Source organism: Doryrhamphus excisus, linkage group LG11, assembly GCF_037039965.1.
Source record: "Doryrhamphus excisus strain RoL-2023G ecotype Guam linkage group LG11, RoL_Dexc_Guam_v1.1, whole genome shotgun sequence".
Taxonomy (NCBI): domain Eukaryota; kingdom Metazoa; phylum Chordata; class Actinopteri; order Syngnathiformes; family Syngnathidae; genus Doryrhamphus; species Doryrhamphus excisus.
The window spans coordinates 14,802,912-14,817,347 of record NC_136367.1 but is presented as its reverse complement, the minus strand read 5'-3'; the positions used below and the strand labels follow the sequence as shown (position 1 = coordinate 14,817,347).

Sequence of the window (14,436 nt, the reverse complement as noted above, 5' to 3'; positions counted from 1 at the left end):
ACCTGACTGCTGTAAGAAATCCATGTCAGCGCCGGCCAGTACTTATATCAGCTTCCTAATGTGTCTAAGAACAAGTCACATGAGTTACACTGTAAGAATTAGTCCAGCATTGAAACATTGATATTTATCTATCTATCTATATTGTACATCTATGTTCTTCTAAAGCAAGCCAACAGACACAGTGGTGCTGCGTCTATGCTCTGTGGATTGGGACCGCCCAAAAGTGAACACTAAAGTAGTGTGACAACACAAGGATGGAACATTCCCCTCCCACCGTTGAAGTTGTATTGTTTATATCCGGCCACATCACAATAGCTAGGCTGTGAGGATGCCTATAGCCTGCCCTTGGCTTCGTCAAATTAAATAGGCTTATATCAATGGCTACTTACATGACAACATGTCATTTGTGTCTCTACAATGCATGGTCCGCTATCTGTGGAGGAGAAGCCATTCCATGACTTTTTACCATTTATATGTAATGGAGCGTAAAACAGTTGACTGTTTAAATCAAGTTGTGTCCACCCACATTAACAATTATTTTATTTTTACAATATGCCAAGGGCCCATCAAAATCGAGCAGCGGGCCAATACGGGGCCCGAGCCCCACTTTGGAGAGCCATGCATTTGGTAGTCTGAGAAACAAATATAATCTTGTTATAATACAAGAATATAAACGGGTAATCTATAAAAGACAAATGGAGCAACCATTATGGAAAAACATTACGGAAAAATACCTTTTAGTACGATGATGGGGGGCCGGAAGATGGCGGCAGTAATACAGGAACGACAACAGCGGCAATACCATACCACAGAAGAAGAAAACGAAGCCGGAAGAAGATGTCAAAACTAGGCGGGGCCAAAGACGGAAGTAAAGACAACAAAACAACACATCTGTGTGTCAATAATCATCAAATATAAGTCATATTAATGCTATATTCGAAGATATGCCATTTATGTGTCCGGCAGCATTGGATTATTCACACCACGACGTAAGATTTTGGGATTGTGCTTTGCTAGCTGTCTTTTACGTGCTGTGTTTCGTCTTTTTTACCACCTTGCTTGTTAGCTTAGCAACTTCTTTGACATTTCCTAACGTCACTGTGCTTTCAACACTGTAGCGAATAACGCGAAAGACATGTCGAAAATATATAAACAACGTTCACATTCGGTATTTACCTTTTCTTTGATCGTGCCTCACAAACCGTCTATTTAAGTCAACAAAAGTGTGTATGTCAAGTGTGTCGACAACACTTAAGACTCCGTATTGCTAGCTCTCTGAAAGGTCACTACATGGTCATGTCGTCACTGGAATATAACATCAAATATATACAATACTCACCTTTACATCCACCACTTAGTCATTTAAATTTCCTCAAGTTTTGTGTTTTTGCTTTAGTTATTCCTCAAATGGAAATAAATATTCCTTGTTTAGTACAGTTTAATGCAGATAAATATGTGTATAAGTATTCAGTGGTGTGTTTTAGTATTCAGTAATTTGTTATTTTACATTATACATTTGTAAATATTGTATAGTATAGTAGTGTTGGGCTAGATAACAACATGCCACTTTCCGTTCCCCTGCAGTGTGTTTGCATGAAATCTATGCACTACTGAGCACCGGAATGGAGGAGACTAGCCGGGAGGCGGTTGCCACAGCCGTCCAGCGTGTTGCAGGAATGCTGCAGAGATCTGACCAGCTGGACAAAGTGGAGCAGTACAGAAGAAGAGAGGCCAGAAAGAAAGCCTCTGTTGAAGCAAGGCTGAAGGTGACAAGTTCAGCATCAGTCTTAACAGCTGGCTTTTAATATTTACAGCATGATTTAAGGCTTCAGTCATCTGCTGTACTATTCATTCTTTCACTTATCCTCACGAGGGTCGTGGGCGTGCTGGAGCCTATCCCAGCTGTCTTGGGGCAAGAGGCGGAGTACACTCTGGACTGGTGGCCAGCCAATCACAGGGCACATCTGCAAGTTCATATATTACGTACAGAGTACCCCAGGGGTCAATACTCTGACCAAAATTGTTCAACTTGTACATCAGTGACATCTGTAAAATTACAAAAGACTTAAAACTGGTATTATTTGCGGATCATACCGCTTCCTTTTCACAGGGCACATATAGACAAACAAGCATTCCCACCCACATTCATACCTATGGACAATTTGGAGTGGCTAATTAACCTAGCATGTTTTTGGAATGTGGGAGGAAGCCGGAGTACCCGGAGAAAACCCACGCACACATGTGTAGCCCTGTGCTATTCAGTAACATCCACATATACATTAGATGCCCGCTTTTTACCCATACAAATGACACATGGCTGGTCCCCCCCCCCATAAAAGCCTTCTACTAGCCAACATCGACATTTTAATTTTCACATTATTTTCCAGCTGTCATCCCAATTACGTTAAATTGGCCTAAAATGACAATGCTTCACAAAAAGCTACACATTTGTTCCTCGTGATGAAAATTTCCCATTAAAAACCATAACAACCTGCCGTTTGTTCATGTCCTTCAGGCAGCCATCCAGTCTCAGCTGGATGGAGTTCGCACTGGGCTGACGCAGCTGCACAGTGCCCTACTGGATGTGAAGGACATTCAGAGCTCGCTAACCGATGTGAGCAAAGACTGGAGGCAGAGCATCAATACCATCGAAAACCTAAAAGATGTCAAGGATGCTGTGGTCCAACATAGTCAGCTGGCATCTGCTGTGGAAAACCTAAAAAACATTTTCTCAGGTTTGATTGGCTCCCGTTCTCACACTCTTATTCAAAAAACATTCTACTTGAATATGTCTTCACATCTCATGTCACAGTCCCAGAGATTGTGGCCGAGACCCAGCAGCTGATAGAGCAGGCGGAGCTGCTTCAGGCACACAGGAAGCTGATGGAACTGGAGAGTTCTCGAGATGACCTCATGTACGAGCAATATCGTATGGACAGCAAGAACACCAGCGACATGCATCTCATCTCCATCTACTTTGAAGATGTAAGTTCAAGTTCAAGTCCAAGTGGAGCAGAAAAGATCCTTACAATGCTTGTACATTCAAACAATCAGTCATTCACCACATTCCAAACTTTAACTACCTTATTTGTAAATGGAATAGTTTCATCGTTAGAGCATAGAAAACCTCATAACAACCTTTTAAATGCCATTTTTAACTTGTATATTATTGGCTCGCTAAATAAAAAAAAAATGAAATAACACCCCTATAGTCACCTTTACACTCCTATAACGCAATATAGGGAAAATGAAATATAAAACATAATATAGACGTGCATTACAAAGTTCGTTGTTGATCCTTTTTTATTGCAGTAGTACTTCCTGCAGTGGCTATCATCAATGTAACATTACTTCCACCTAGTGACCAATGTAGGTCACTGCATATCATAAAATAGACATACATACATATAATGCATTATATTTGAATTTCAGTTAATTTAGCTATTTTTATGTTTGAAGATGCTTAATTTAGGCCACTTTTGCTTCAGTGGTAAGATAAGATATGCCTTTATTCGTCCTTCAGTGGGGAAATTTGCATTGCACGGCAGCAAGAGTACAGAATCAGTTAAGCAGTACAAAATACACAATATAGAAAAATAAACAATATTAACAACCCAAGTATTAACAAAATCAACAGTTTTTTGCAGAGTTATATACAATACAGTATGTAGATAATATGAAACGAGATGAGATATATGACCAGTCTATACACTGAGATCTTGCTAATGAGTTAATATGAGGCATTATGGAAATACTTCACATAGAACTTAGTATATTGCATTTAGAGCTCTTAATATTGCACAAGGAGGTTGATCAGATATTGCAGATATTGTGGTGAGGGATTACTGGACTGTGGTTAAGGTTGAATTGACTTTTTATGTCAATTTATGTCTTATATTTTCTCTTATGTCTACTATATTGGGTAATGCCAGTTACAAGTTACATAATCAATTTCTTCAAGCGTTTCTTCTCTTCTAGGTCCAGGCTTTGTCAGACGAGCTTGCCAAACAGTTATGGATGGTTCTGCAGAGGGCCATGGTGACGGTACGTCGCGATCCCACCATGCTGGTGTCAGTGGTTCGTATCATCGAGCGTGAGGAGAAGATTGACCGGCGTATGGTAGACCGTAAAAAGCAGACGGGGTTCATCCCACCTGGACGACCCAAAAGATGGAAAGACAGAATGTTTGAGGTTAGAGGAAGGATTTTCCTGTCAAGCATGCTTCAGATCTCCAAGATTATTTCAATGTATCACGATTAGTGGCATACTTGAGTAGGGCTTCTTTGGATCTAATCCTAAACTGGTATTCTAATCCTGAAGTATTCTTAAAAAAAACTTGTGTATTGTTGCAGGTGTTGGAGGGTACGGTCAGTACCCGCATTGAAGGCACCCAGGCGGTGACAAGAGAAGCCGATAAAATGTGGCTGGTTCGTCTTCTGGAGATAACTCGGAAATATGTTCTAGATGACCTCATTGTTGTGAAGAACCTCATGGTTCAGTGCTTCCCCCCACATTACAACACCTTCAACAGGTAATGCATGTCCTGCTAACTCATTTTAAAGTCAGGGTTGGGCAGGGACCACTGCTGTGGAATTTTGGGACATTTTGCAGACATTCATTCAAACACAATCAAACACTGGGGGATTACTAAACCCTGACTGTGACACATTTTGCCAAAATGTTACTAACACACGGATGATATGGATATGTTCATCTATGTGTCTTTTAGGTTTTTCAGCCTCTACCACAATGCTGTATCCACTCGGGTCAAAGAACTGGCCTTTGAGGACTTGGAGGCTAATGAGATAGTATCCCTGTTAACCTGGGTTCTAAATACGTACAAGAGGTAATGGCAATCACACACACACATGCACGTGTGCAGCAGCACATGTGAATGCACCGACATCAAAATCCTAGGAGCTGTTTGGGAGCCAAAAGAACCATCTCTTTTTGGGGAGACAAACCAAAACTACCGGTTCCCTAAAAGGGAACCTATTTCCCCCATTATGCTATGCTATTTTTTACCCTTTCTATGGAGCTGTGGACTCCAACAACACACAATAACCCGCACAGAAAACTTTCTAGATCTTCCAGAATCCGCACCTATTCCAGCTATATTTCCTTGGATTGTGCTTTCCGCCAAAACAGTCTGTTTTATCGTATTTTCTGGACTATAAGTCGCTCTGGAGTATAAGTCGCACAAGGTCAAAAATGCATAATTAGGTAGAAAAAACATACATAAGTCACACTGGAGTATAAGTCGCATTTTTTGCGGGTAATTTATTTTCCAAACTACTTGACCAAAACAGACATTACGTCCTCTTGGAAGGCAAGTTCTAACAATAAAAGAATAGAGAATAGGCTGAATAGGTGTAAGATATGCTAACACAATTCTTATTCAGCTACATGAAAAATAAACAGGCTGCACGGCGGTCGAGTGGTTAGCGCGCAGACCTCACAGTTAGGAGACTAGTGTTCGATCCCACCCTCGGCCATCTCTGTGTGGAGTTTGCATGCTCTCCCTGTGCATGCGTGGGTTTTCTCCGGGTACTCTGGTTTCCTCCCACAGTCCAAAAACATGCTAGGTTAATTGGTGACTCCAAATTGTTCATAGGTATGAATGTGAGTGTGAATGGTTGTTTGTCTATATGTGCCCTGTGATTGGCTGGCCACCAGTCCAGGGTGTACCCCGCCTCTCGCCCAAAGACAACTGGGATAGGCTCCAGCACCCCTGCGACCCTCGTGAGGATAAGCGGTAGAAAATGAATGAATGAATGAAAAATAAACATGAACAGAAAAAGGTGTCCAGTGTTTATGTAACACAAACAGTTTTTTTCATTTAAGTCCCTCTGGAGTATAAGTCGCAGGAACAGCCAACCTATGAAAAAAAGTGTGACTTACAGTCCAGAAAATATGTTTTTTTATTCCACCTATGAAGGTGAAATTCTCATTTCTTTAAGAATAAAGCTTCTATAAATTATAATTTGTGATTGCACACCATGTAGAAAAAGGTAGCCACTTAAATTCTAAAAGTGGTAGTTCCCTGTAGGAATGGTGGTGTGAGTGTATGTATGCCTGTGTGTGTATTTCCAAGTGTGGAGATGATGGGCCATCCGGAGCTCATTTCAGAGAGCAGTAACCAGCTGGAGTCGCTGTTACCCCAGGATGTAGTTGATGACCTCCTCAGCAAATATGTTCAGACTTTCACGGTAAGCACAACATGCCCTGTCACCGCAGTTATTCGTTTAATCACATGCAGCAGGGGTGCCCAGACTTTTTCCAATGAGGGCCACATCATGACAAATTATTGGTCTTTTGTAAACCAACACATGTAAATGTCCTAAGATGATATGTTGTGTATATTTCAAGAAAAAACTGCATCTCAGCTTTGTGATATAGGTGAAAAAGCGGATTATTTGTATGAGGTTCTTATATTGCAATTTTTCAGTTGTTTGTATTTTGCAAATTTTGCAAACTCTTAAATAATGTACATTTTATTTTTGTAATATTATGACGTTATTCTCATAACTTCTCATAAAATGAAAGGAAAGGTATACAAAACTGTCGTGGTGTTTGGTCTAGAGACAGTGCCATTGAGGAAAAGACAGGAAGCAGAACTGGAGGTAGCAGAAATGAGGATGCTGAGGTTTTTATTGGGAGTGACCAGGATGGATAGGATCAGGAAGGAGTACATCAGAGGGACATTACATGTTAGATACCTTGGAGATAAAGTCAGAGGCTAGACTGAGATGGTTCAGACATGTCCAGAGGAGTGATAGTGAATATATTGGTAGAGGGATGATGCGTTTAGAGCTGCCAGGTAGGAAGCCTAGCATGTTTTGGGAACGGGGGAGGAAGCCCACGCATGCACATATACAAAAATTGAAATTGAAATTTAATATATAGTGCATATATTCAATTTAAATTTTAACTTTCTCATAATATTTTGACCTTATTAAAAAATAAAAAAAATTCCAACTTTATTTTGTTGTGTTTGATTCTAATTTTTTTAAAATTAATGTATGCATAATGTATATAAAATTACTAAAATCTACAATTACTTTGTAATATTATCAAGTTAATCTCTTCAAATTACAATTTATTCTTATTAGATTACAACTTCCACCCACTCATCCATCCACCCCCAGCTTGGGGGTCCTGTTATATAAAAAGGTACACTTGCTGTATGCCAAATGCCGTATGTCTTTTCCCCCGTCTCCAGTCTAATATTACCGGCTGGCTGAGAAAAGCTCTGGAAACGGACAAGAAGGACTGGCAGAAAGAAACTGAGCCCGAAGCAGACCAGGATGGATACTACCAAACCACACTGCCTGCCATTGTCTTCCAGGTTACAATAGTATTATTATTTACAATACTTGGCACATGACTTTGTACTCAAACTTTCAATTGTACTACACTTATTTACCATAGTTTTTGTTTTCCAAGTTCTGACATTTACTGTTGTTTTTTTTTCTTTGTGTCAAAACTATTTCTCATAAGATGTTCGAACAGAACCTACAAGTGGCTGCCCAGATCGATGGGGACTTCAAAGAGCAGGTTCTCAAACTTTGCCTGAAACAGATGAACTCCTTCCTCATTCGGTAATTTTGCCACTGTCCCCATCAATCGTTGATTGTGCAAACGCAACGAAAAAGTCAGGAAAAAACAAAAAAAAAACCCCAAAGAAATACAGTATCCCTCATTTATTGCGGTTAATTGGTTCCAAACATAACCGCGATAAGTGAATTTCCACAAAGTAGGATTCAATATTAATAAATTGAATGTTTTGGACACCACTGTATGCATAGGCGACACTGAATGATAATGTTTACATGAGTTTTTTGTGATGCTCAGTTGTCATTGCTACTGTATTTGCAGGTACAAAGAAGAGGCCGTGGCCTACAAAGAGGAACACCTGCGAGATCGACAGCTGCCTCAGTGTTACGTGCAATACATGATAGCCATCATAAACAACTGCCAGACATTCAAGTAAGTGTGTGTTGCCTTACTGGCTAGCTTGTTATCTGGAATTCTTACACTAATGTTGCTTACCTTAAAGAGTTAACAGCAACACTGCCCATCATTATGCATACCTCTCTTTTAAGGCCACTTTTTGGTTCATTTAGTGTACAAAAAGGGAAACAAAAAACTGCTAGTAGATAATTCTCAAATGAAAATGCTAAAAAACTAAATATGAAGTCCAAACATTTTCCAGCAAGGGTCACATATATGGAATTTATGCATTTGGGAGCCATTATGATATGTTTTGTGCATGAAAAATATTTAAATGTCATTACAGCCACCACTTGCAATTATCGCTCACTCGCTATATTGAAGTTTTTCCACAAATTAATGAATTAAATGATGACTCTTTTGTGGTTTAATACTTATATCTGAATACTTACATTATATCTAAATGAACCAAAATACAAATACAAGGCAGAAGAAGCCTTGTAATTATGAAAATGTAGTACTGTACGTTTGCTACTTTCTCTCAGTATGCAGTGAGACAGGTGCTAGACTCCTAGTGTAGTTTTAACTAAATGCTAAAGTGTAGAAATAAGTCTTGAGTCGGGACTTAAACATTTCTACTGAGGTAGCAGCTCTAATATTAACAGGCAGGGCATTCCACAATGTTGGAGCCCAAATTGAAAAGGCTATAGAGCCCGCATATTTCTTTCTGGCTCTCTGGATTGTCAAAAGACCGGCGTGTTGTGAGCGTAGGTTTCTAAACGGAGCGTAGGGTACAATTAGGTCAACCAGATGGGCAGGTGCCAACCCATGTCATATTTTGTAAACAAGAAGCAGAACCATAAAGTCTAAAATAAACTAGGAGCCAGTGTAACTTTGCTAGCACTGAAGAAATATGCTAAAACTTACACGTTGTTTAAGAAATCGTGCTGCAGCATTTTGTACTAATTGCAGGCATTTGAAACTTGCATCGGAAGACCAGAAAGCAAGCACATTACAATAATCAAGGAGAGACGTGATAAATGCATGGGCTAGGGTCTCTGCATCAGAAATAGAAAGAATAGGCCGTTATCATCGCCATGTTGCGTCCAACATTTGAGTCTAATATCACACCCACATTTTTCACACAGTCACTTTGGGTAATGATGCTTTCATCAACATCTCAGTTTTATCAGCGTTCAAGGACATCCAATGTTTGATATCAATTAGATCAGTCGTGCGGGTCAGTTAGCTATAATGGCGCATACAGCTCAATGTCATCAGCATAATAGTGAAAGCTAATCTTATGTTTGCCAATGAGGTCACCAAGCGGCAGCGTGTACTATATGTTGAACAGAAGAGGGCTAAGCACTGATCCTTGTGGGACACCACAGCACAGTGAAGTCACATCATAAATTACACGATGCGCCCGATCCCCAAGATAAGATCTAAGCCAAGAGACTACCAGAACCAGTAACACCAATATGCATTTAAAGGCGTTCCAGTAGGATAGAGTGATGTATGGTATCAAAGGCAGCACTGAGATCTAGTAATAAAAATATTGAGGATGTGTCACAATTTTCACCATCTGGTTTCGACACTTTTCTGGCATATGAAGTTAATACTATTATACTTCCCGTATGGCCCATGTGTTGTTGTCCAGAGAGTCCATCACCAGTCTGAAGAGGAAGTACTCTCAGTCATCTGAGGCCACTGATAGTGACGTCGCCATAGAGAGGACCCTCAATGAGGTAGCCAAGGAGGGATGCCAGTTCCTGTTAGATGAAGTCTTCCTGGACCTTGAGGTGAGGAAGTGTCTTTTTTTGTCATGTGGTACTCTACATATCATCCTAACTGTTGCGTTAGCAACACAATTCCAGTACTGCATAGTAAGCCAGTCATGCATGGTGTGCTATATATATTACTATATTGACAGTTAATATGGTACCTATTATATTTATTATTACTAGCCCATTTTTTCAACACTGCATATACTATACAATGATATTTACATATTTACATACGTATAATGTAAAATAACAAATTACTGAATACTAAAACACACTACTGAATACTTATACACACATTTTATCTGCATTAAACTGTACTAGACAAGGAATATTTATTTCCATTTGAGGAATAACTTAAGCAGAAAACACAAAACTTGAGGAAATTTAAATGACTAAGTGGTGGATGTAAAGTGCTGTATATATTTGATGTTAAAAACCTTAAACTATATGAGGAAAGCAGGAAGTGAACAAATGTGACAGTTACTGATTGTAAAAGTACCAGATGGAGGGGTAGGATTTAATAAGCTTTGCTTCTTCCTACTCCTTTTGGACATGTGGAACTGGGAACTGATTATGGGATGCATTCAATTGTAATCTGATGCATGTTCAAATGAAATAAAACCATTACCGTATAAGCTCCCAATGCTTTTATGTCAAATATTGTTTACAGGTTGTAAAATGTCATTTCCGGCATGATGTCAATGTGTTTATTTATCAATACCAGCATCATCTCAGCGAGCTGCTGACCAGAAAGTGGCTGTCTGGCTCTCATGCGGTGGACACCATCTGTGTGACAGTGGAGGACTACTTTAATGACTTCAATAAGATTAAGAAACCCTTCAATCAGGTAAGAAAAAAGGGACCTTTGTCGTTTTAGGTAGAGCTGGGCGATATATTGGTATTATTTATATATTGATACTTCTTTTAAGCACAATATAAGAAAACATATCTTTCACATCCATTGAGCAAGTATCCTGGCCCGTCCCTCTCTGTGAAGCAACAATGTCTGCCGTGGAGGAACTGGGGTCTCATTGAAAAACTGGGCCTGGAATTGAATTCTCACCAAAAGTCTTTATACGCCAGAAATCCAAAATGTTCCTTACGGACAAATTTATTCGTAGTTAGAAAAATTGGCGTGCATGCACATTCACACAAGTCATGGTTCCATAGCCTTGAGTAGAAGTATCTAAAGCTGCTATCATTCAGAGTCACAGTTGGTGGAAAGACGACAAGGACCAAGAAAATACTGCAAAGTATATTTGGAGGACACTGCAGTGGCATAACCAATAATTCCTAGTTTTGGGGTACGTAAATAAAAATAAAAGAAGGCTTGACTACATTACCACCGAACATGGAAATGTACGTAATGCGCTGGAACGTCTCATGTCAACAACCACACCATGTAAGTCATAGAGTGCTGAAGAAAGCTGACAGCAAGTGGTTCATTTTTCTGTATGCCTGAGATCAACAAATACATACAAATACAATTATTTTTATATACCGGTGTACTGGTATAAGTTCTGGTATAAGTTGGTAAAAGTTTTTCCAATGATAAGAAAATAACTTCCAGTATAAATGGTGAACATAAACAAGCTGAGCTGATCACAACGCTTCTGCAGACTGTATAGATACTTAATGTGAAGAAAATGGAAAACATGCTAGCCCAAAGACAGCTGGGAAAAGCTCCAGCATACCCGCAACATTAGCGGCATAGAAAATGGATGGATAGATTTTTTTTTTTTTCACCCACCATAAAAATACGTACTGTTCCGAACTGTACTTGTGGGGGATTTGGGGTCTGCACTCTGCAGTTGTCAAATCTGCAACCTGTGGGTCCGTAAGCCAAGTCCTTCACGCTGGTCCTCACTGACATGTGTCTTTTTTTGGAAGTAATCTCATGCATTGTGTGCTTTGCCCGTGGTGTGCAGGAGATGACAAGTGAAGCCCTGCGGAGGGTTGTGGTGGACTACATAAAAGCAGTGATGCAGAAGAGGATCACCTTTCGGAATGCTGATGAGAGGAAGGAAGGGGCTGAAAGGATGATCAAAGAAGCCGATCAGTTCAAGTTCCTCTTCAGAAAACTGGCTGCTGTGAGTACTCATGGCAGCGTGACCTCATAGAGCTTTTTTTATTTTGTGCTGTTCATGCCATGTGTTCTATGTCATATGTTCTATCATACCTGAGAGTTTTTTAATGATTTATTTTTGAATAAAAAAACATTAATCAATTACACAAGTTGTCAAAAAATCGTCGATTCGTGATTCAGCTCAAACGGATAAGGGATCCACTTGTTGCACTTGCATATTTCTATCATCAGCTGGAAAATGTGTTACTTGACTTGTTGAATGACTCTTGTCATTGTCTTGCAGGGAGAAGACACTGATCGTCTTTGCGGGGCCATTGTGGCCATTGCTGAAGTTTTCAAGCTGACTGACCCCACTCTGCTTTTCCTGGAGGTCACCACATTGGTTTCCAAATACCCTGACATCAGGTACACCACACCAAACACTTGGAAAAGTCCCTTGCTGCTGTTGTTTGGTTTGAAGTTTACCACCTTAGTTTCCTGAATCGATGGTGTCCAAAGTGCAGCCTGCTAAAACAATACATCATTAATAAAATAAAAAAACAAGAGGGAAAAACAAGCAGTTGATGTTTGCTAAATACAAGGATGAAGAGTCTTGAACCAGTCATGATGTGCTACATATATCACTATATTGACACTTACTATGGTACCCATTATGGCATTGGATGCTCATATCACCTCGTACCAAAGTACGAGGTGCATTATTAAACAAAACTTAAACTGTATTATGGAAAGCAGGAAGTGAACAAATGTAACAGTTAGTGATTGTAAAAGTACCAGATGGAGGGGTAGGATTTAATAAGCTTTGCTTCTTCCTACTCCTTTTGGACATGTGGAACTGGGAACTGATTATGTGATGCATTCAATTGTAATCTGCTGCATGTTCAATTGAAATTAAACCATTACCATTACCAAAAATAGAAAAATCAACAGTAATTTTACCAGAATATTAACACAAAACAGTTGTAATCGAATGACATATGTCATATTGTCGCCAACATGCATGTTTTTGGAATGTGGGAGAAAACCCATGCACGGGGAGAACATGCAAACTTCACACAGAGATGGCTGAGGGTGGAATCGAGCTCAGGTCTCCAAGTTGTGTGGCCTGCACACTAACCACTCATACGCCATACAGCCAATTTTTTTTAAATATTACAATGTAATATTATGAAAATAAAATATTTAGATAAAAAGTCATATTCTAATGAGGAAAAAAATGTACGTGTTGATGTGCCGTATCCACAGGGAGGAGCACATCCAGGCGCTGCTGGCGGTGCGCGGTGATGCCAGTCGGGAAATGCGCACCATGATCATCGGAACTCTCAGCGAGAACAAAGTATCATACGGAGGTGTCTCCCAGCCCATCTTCAAAGACATCGCAGTGCCCTCCATCTCCATGACGACCATGACCTCCATGGCAACTGCCAAGCTTCTCAAATAAAGTCAACATCTCCTATTCACGTCTTGAGGAAATAACCTGTTTTTCCTCCTCAAAAAAGTCACTTCTGTTTTGTTTACTGCACCTTTCTGCGTTTGTGTCATCGCCAAGCTTGATCACACGTGTGCTTGAGGAAATATTAAATGTATAACTGTAAAAATGAGCTGTGCCTCAGACGTGTTAGTCAATTCATAGTTTAACCACCATACATAATTTGGGAAATGACCTCCACTTTTTTGAGTCTTTGTTGGCCCATGGGAACATTCCATATTTGTTTTCTTTTTTTCAATTGGAGCGATTTACAAATAAGTCCTGTAGATTCTAATAGTACTAAACACTCTTTGGTAATAGTAATGGTTTACAGTAGTAACATGCATATACAAGGTTGCAATGAAGTACATCTCATGTTTACTCCTACATACTTGAGCATGAAAAGAAGAGTTAGAAGACCCAGAAATCCTACACCTCTGTAACAGATATTACTGATATATTTTTTCACTTCGTTCAAGATACAGTCGTCCCTCACCTCCAAAATGATTAAATAAATAAATTGCTGCTTTGTAGTTGACTAGAGCCTATGCACATTTAAGTAATGGTTGCTTATTTTTGGCTTAAGTTCAGCATTGTCAAGCATAGAAATGTTCGAAATAAACTAAAACAAAAATACCAGACGCTGAGCATCTGTGGTCTAGCCACTAGGTGTCATTGTTACACACAACAGATTTGATCACATGGGCACTACGGATTGTCCAATTGACGTTACTTCCGGTCCATACCGGATGTTTGTTGAAACACTTGAGCGCGAGTCTTACTTATGTATTAAATGGCTTGTTTTCTCAGAGCATATTTACTATATTGGGTAATATGAGTGCACAGGTGACTATAGAGGTGTTATTTCATGTCTGGGGGGCCCTAAACACGGTACGAATAATCCCTAATCCTACTTCATTTAGCGCTGTGAACCGATACGAGACATTACTGTATACTGGTTACGCATTTTCTAATGACAGACGAAAAATTGCAATGGTAGACTTAACGACTTGTAAAGTAATATTACTAAAGAATATATTCATTATGGAACCCCGTAACGTAACAATTTTAGCCCGAATAGTACCTTGCAATACCGCCTATGTCCAGGTGGTGACAGTGTGTGTCAGGAGCTGACAAAATGC

The 14,436-nt window shown here is 39.7% G+C and overlaps 1 protein-coding gene across 1 annotated transcript; it reads left to right on the top strand.

Annotated features, from left to right (window-relative positions):
* Positions 1–837: 837 nt before the first annotated feature.
* exoc3 (exocyst complex component 3) lies at positions 838–13,427 on the top strand. The gene is made up of 16 exons (XM_058077626.2): positions 838–989; positions 1,585–1,766; positions 2,516–2,735; positions 2,813–2,985; positions 3,979–4,191; positions 4,353–4,531; positions 4,730–4,846; positions 6,095–6,209; positions 7,223–7,348; positions 7,501–7,601; positions 7,879–7,989; positions 9,614–9,755; positions 10,465–10,587; positions 11,669–11,830; positions 12,110–12,231; positions 13,072–13,427. Exons 2-16 carry the CDS (start codon positions 1,623–1,625, stop codon positions 13,265–13,267), a joined length of 2,244 nt encoding a protein of 747 aa, XP_057933609.2. The 5' UTR covers positions 838–989; positions 1,585–1,622; the 3' UTR covers positions 13,268–13,427.
* Positions 13,428–14,436: the final 1,009 nt, after the last annotated feature.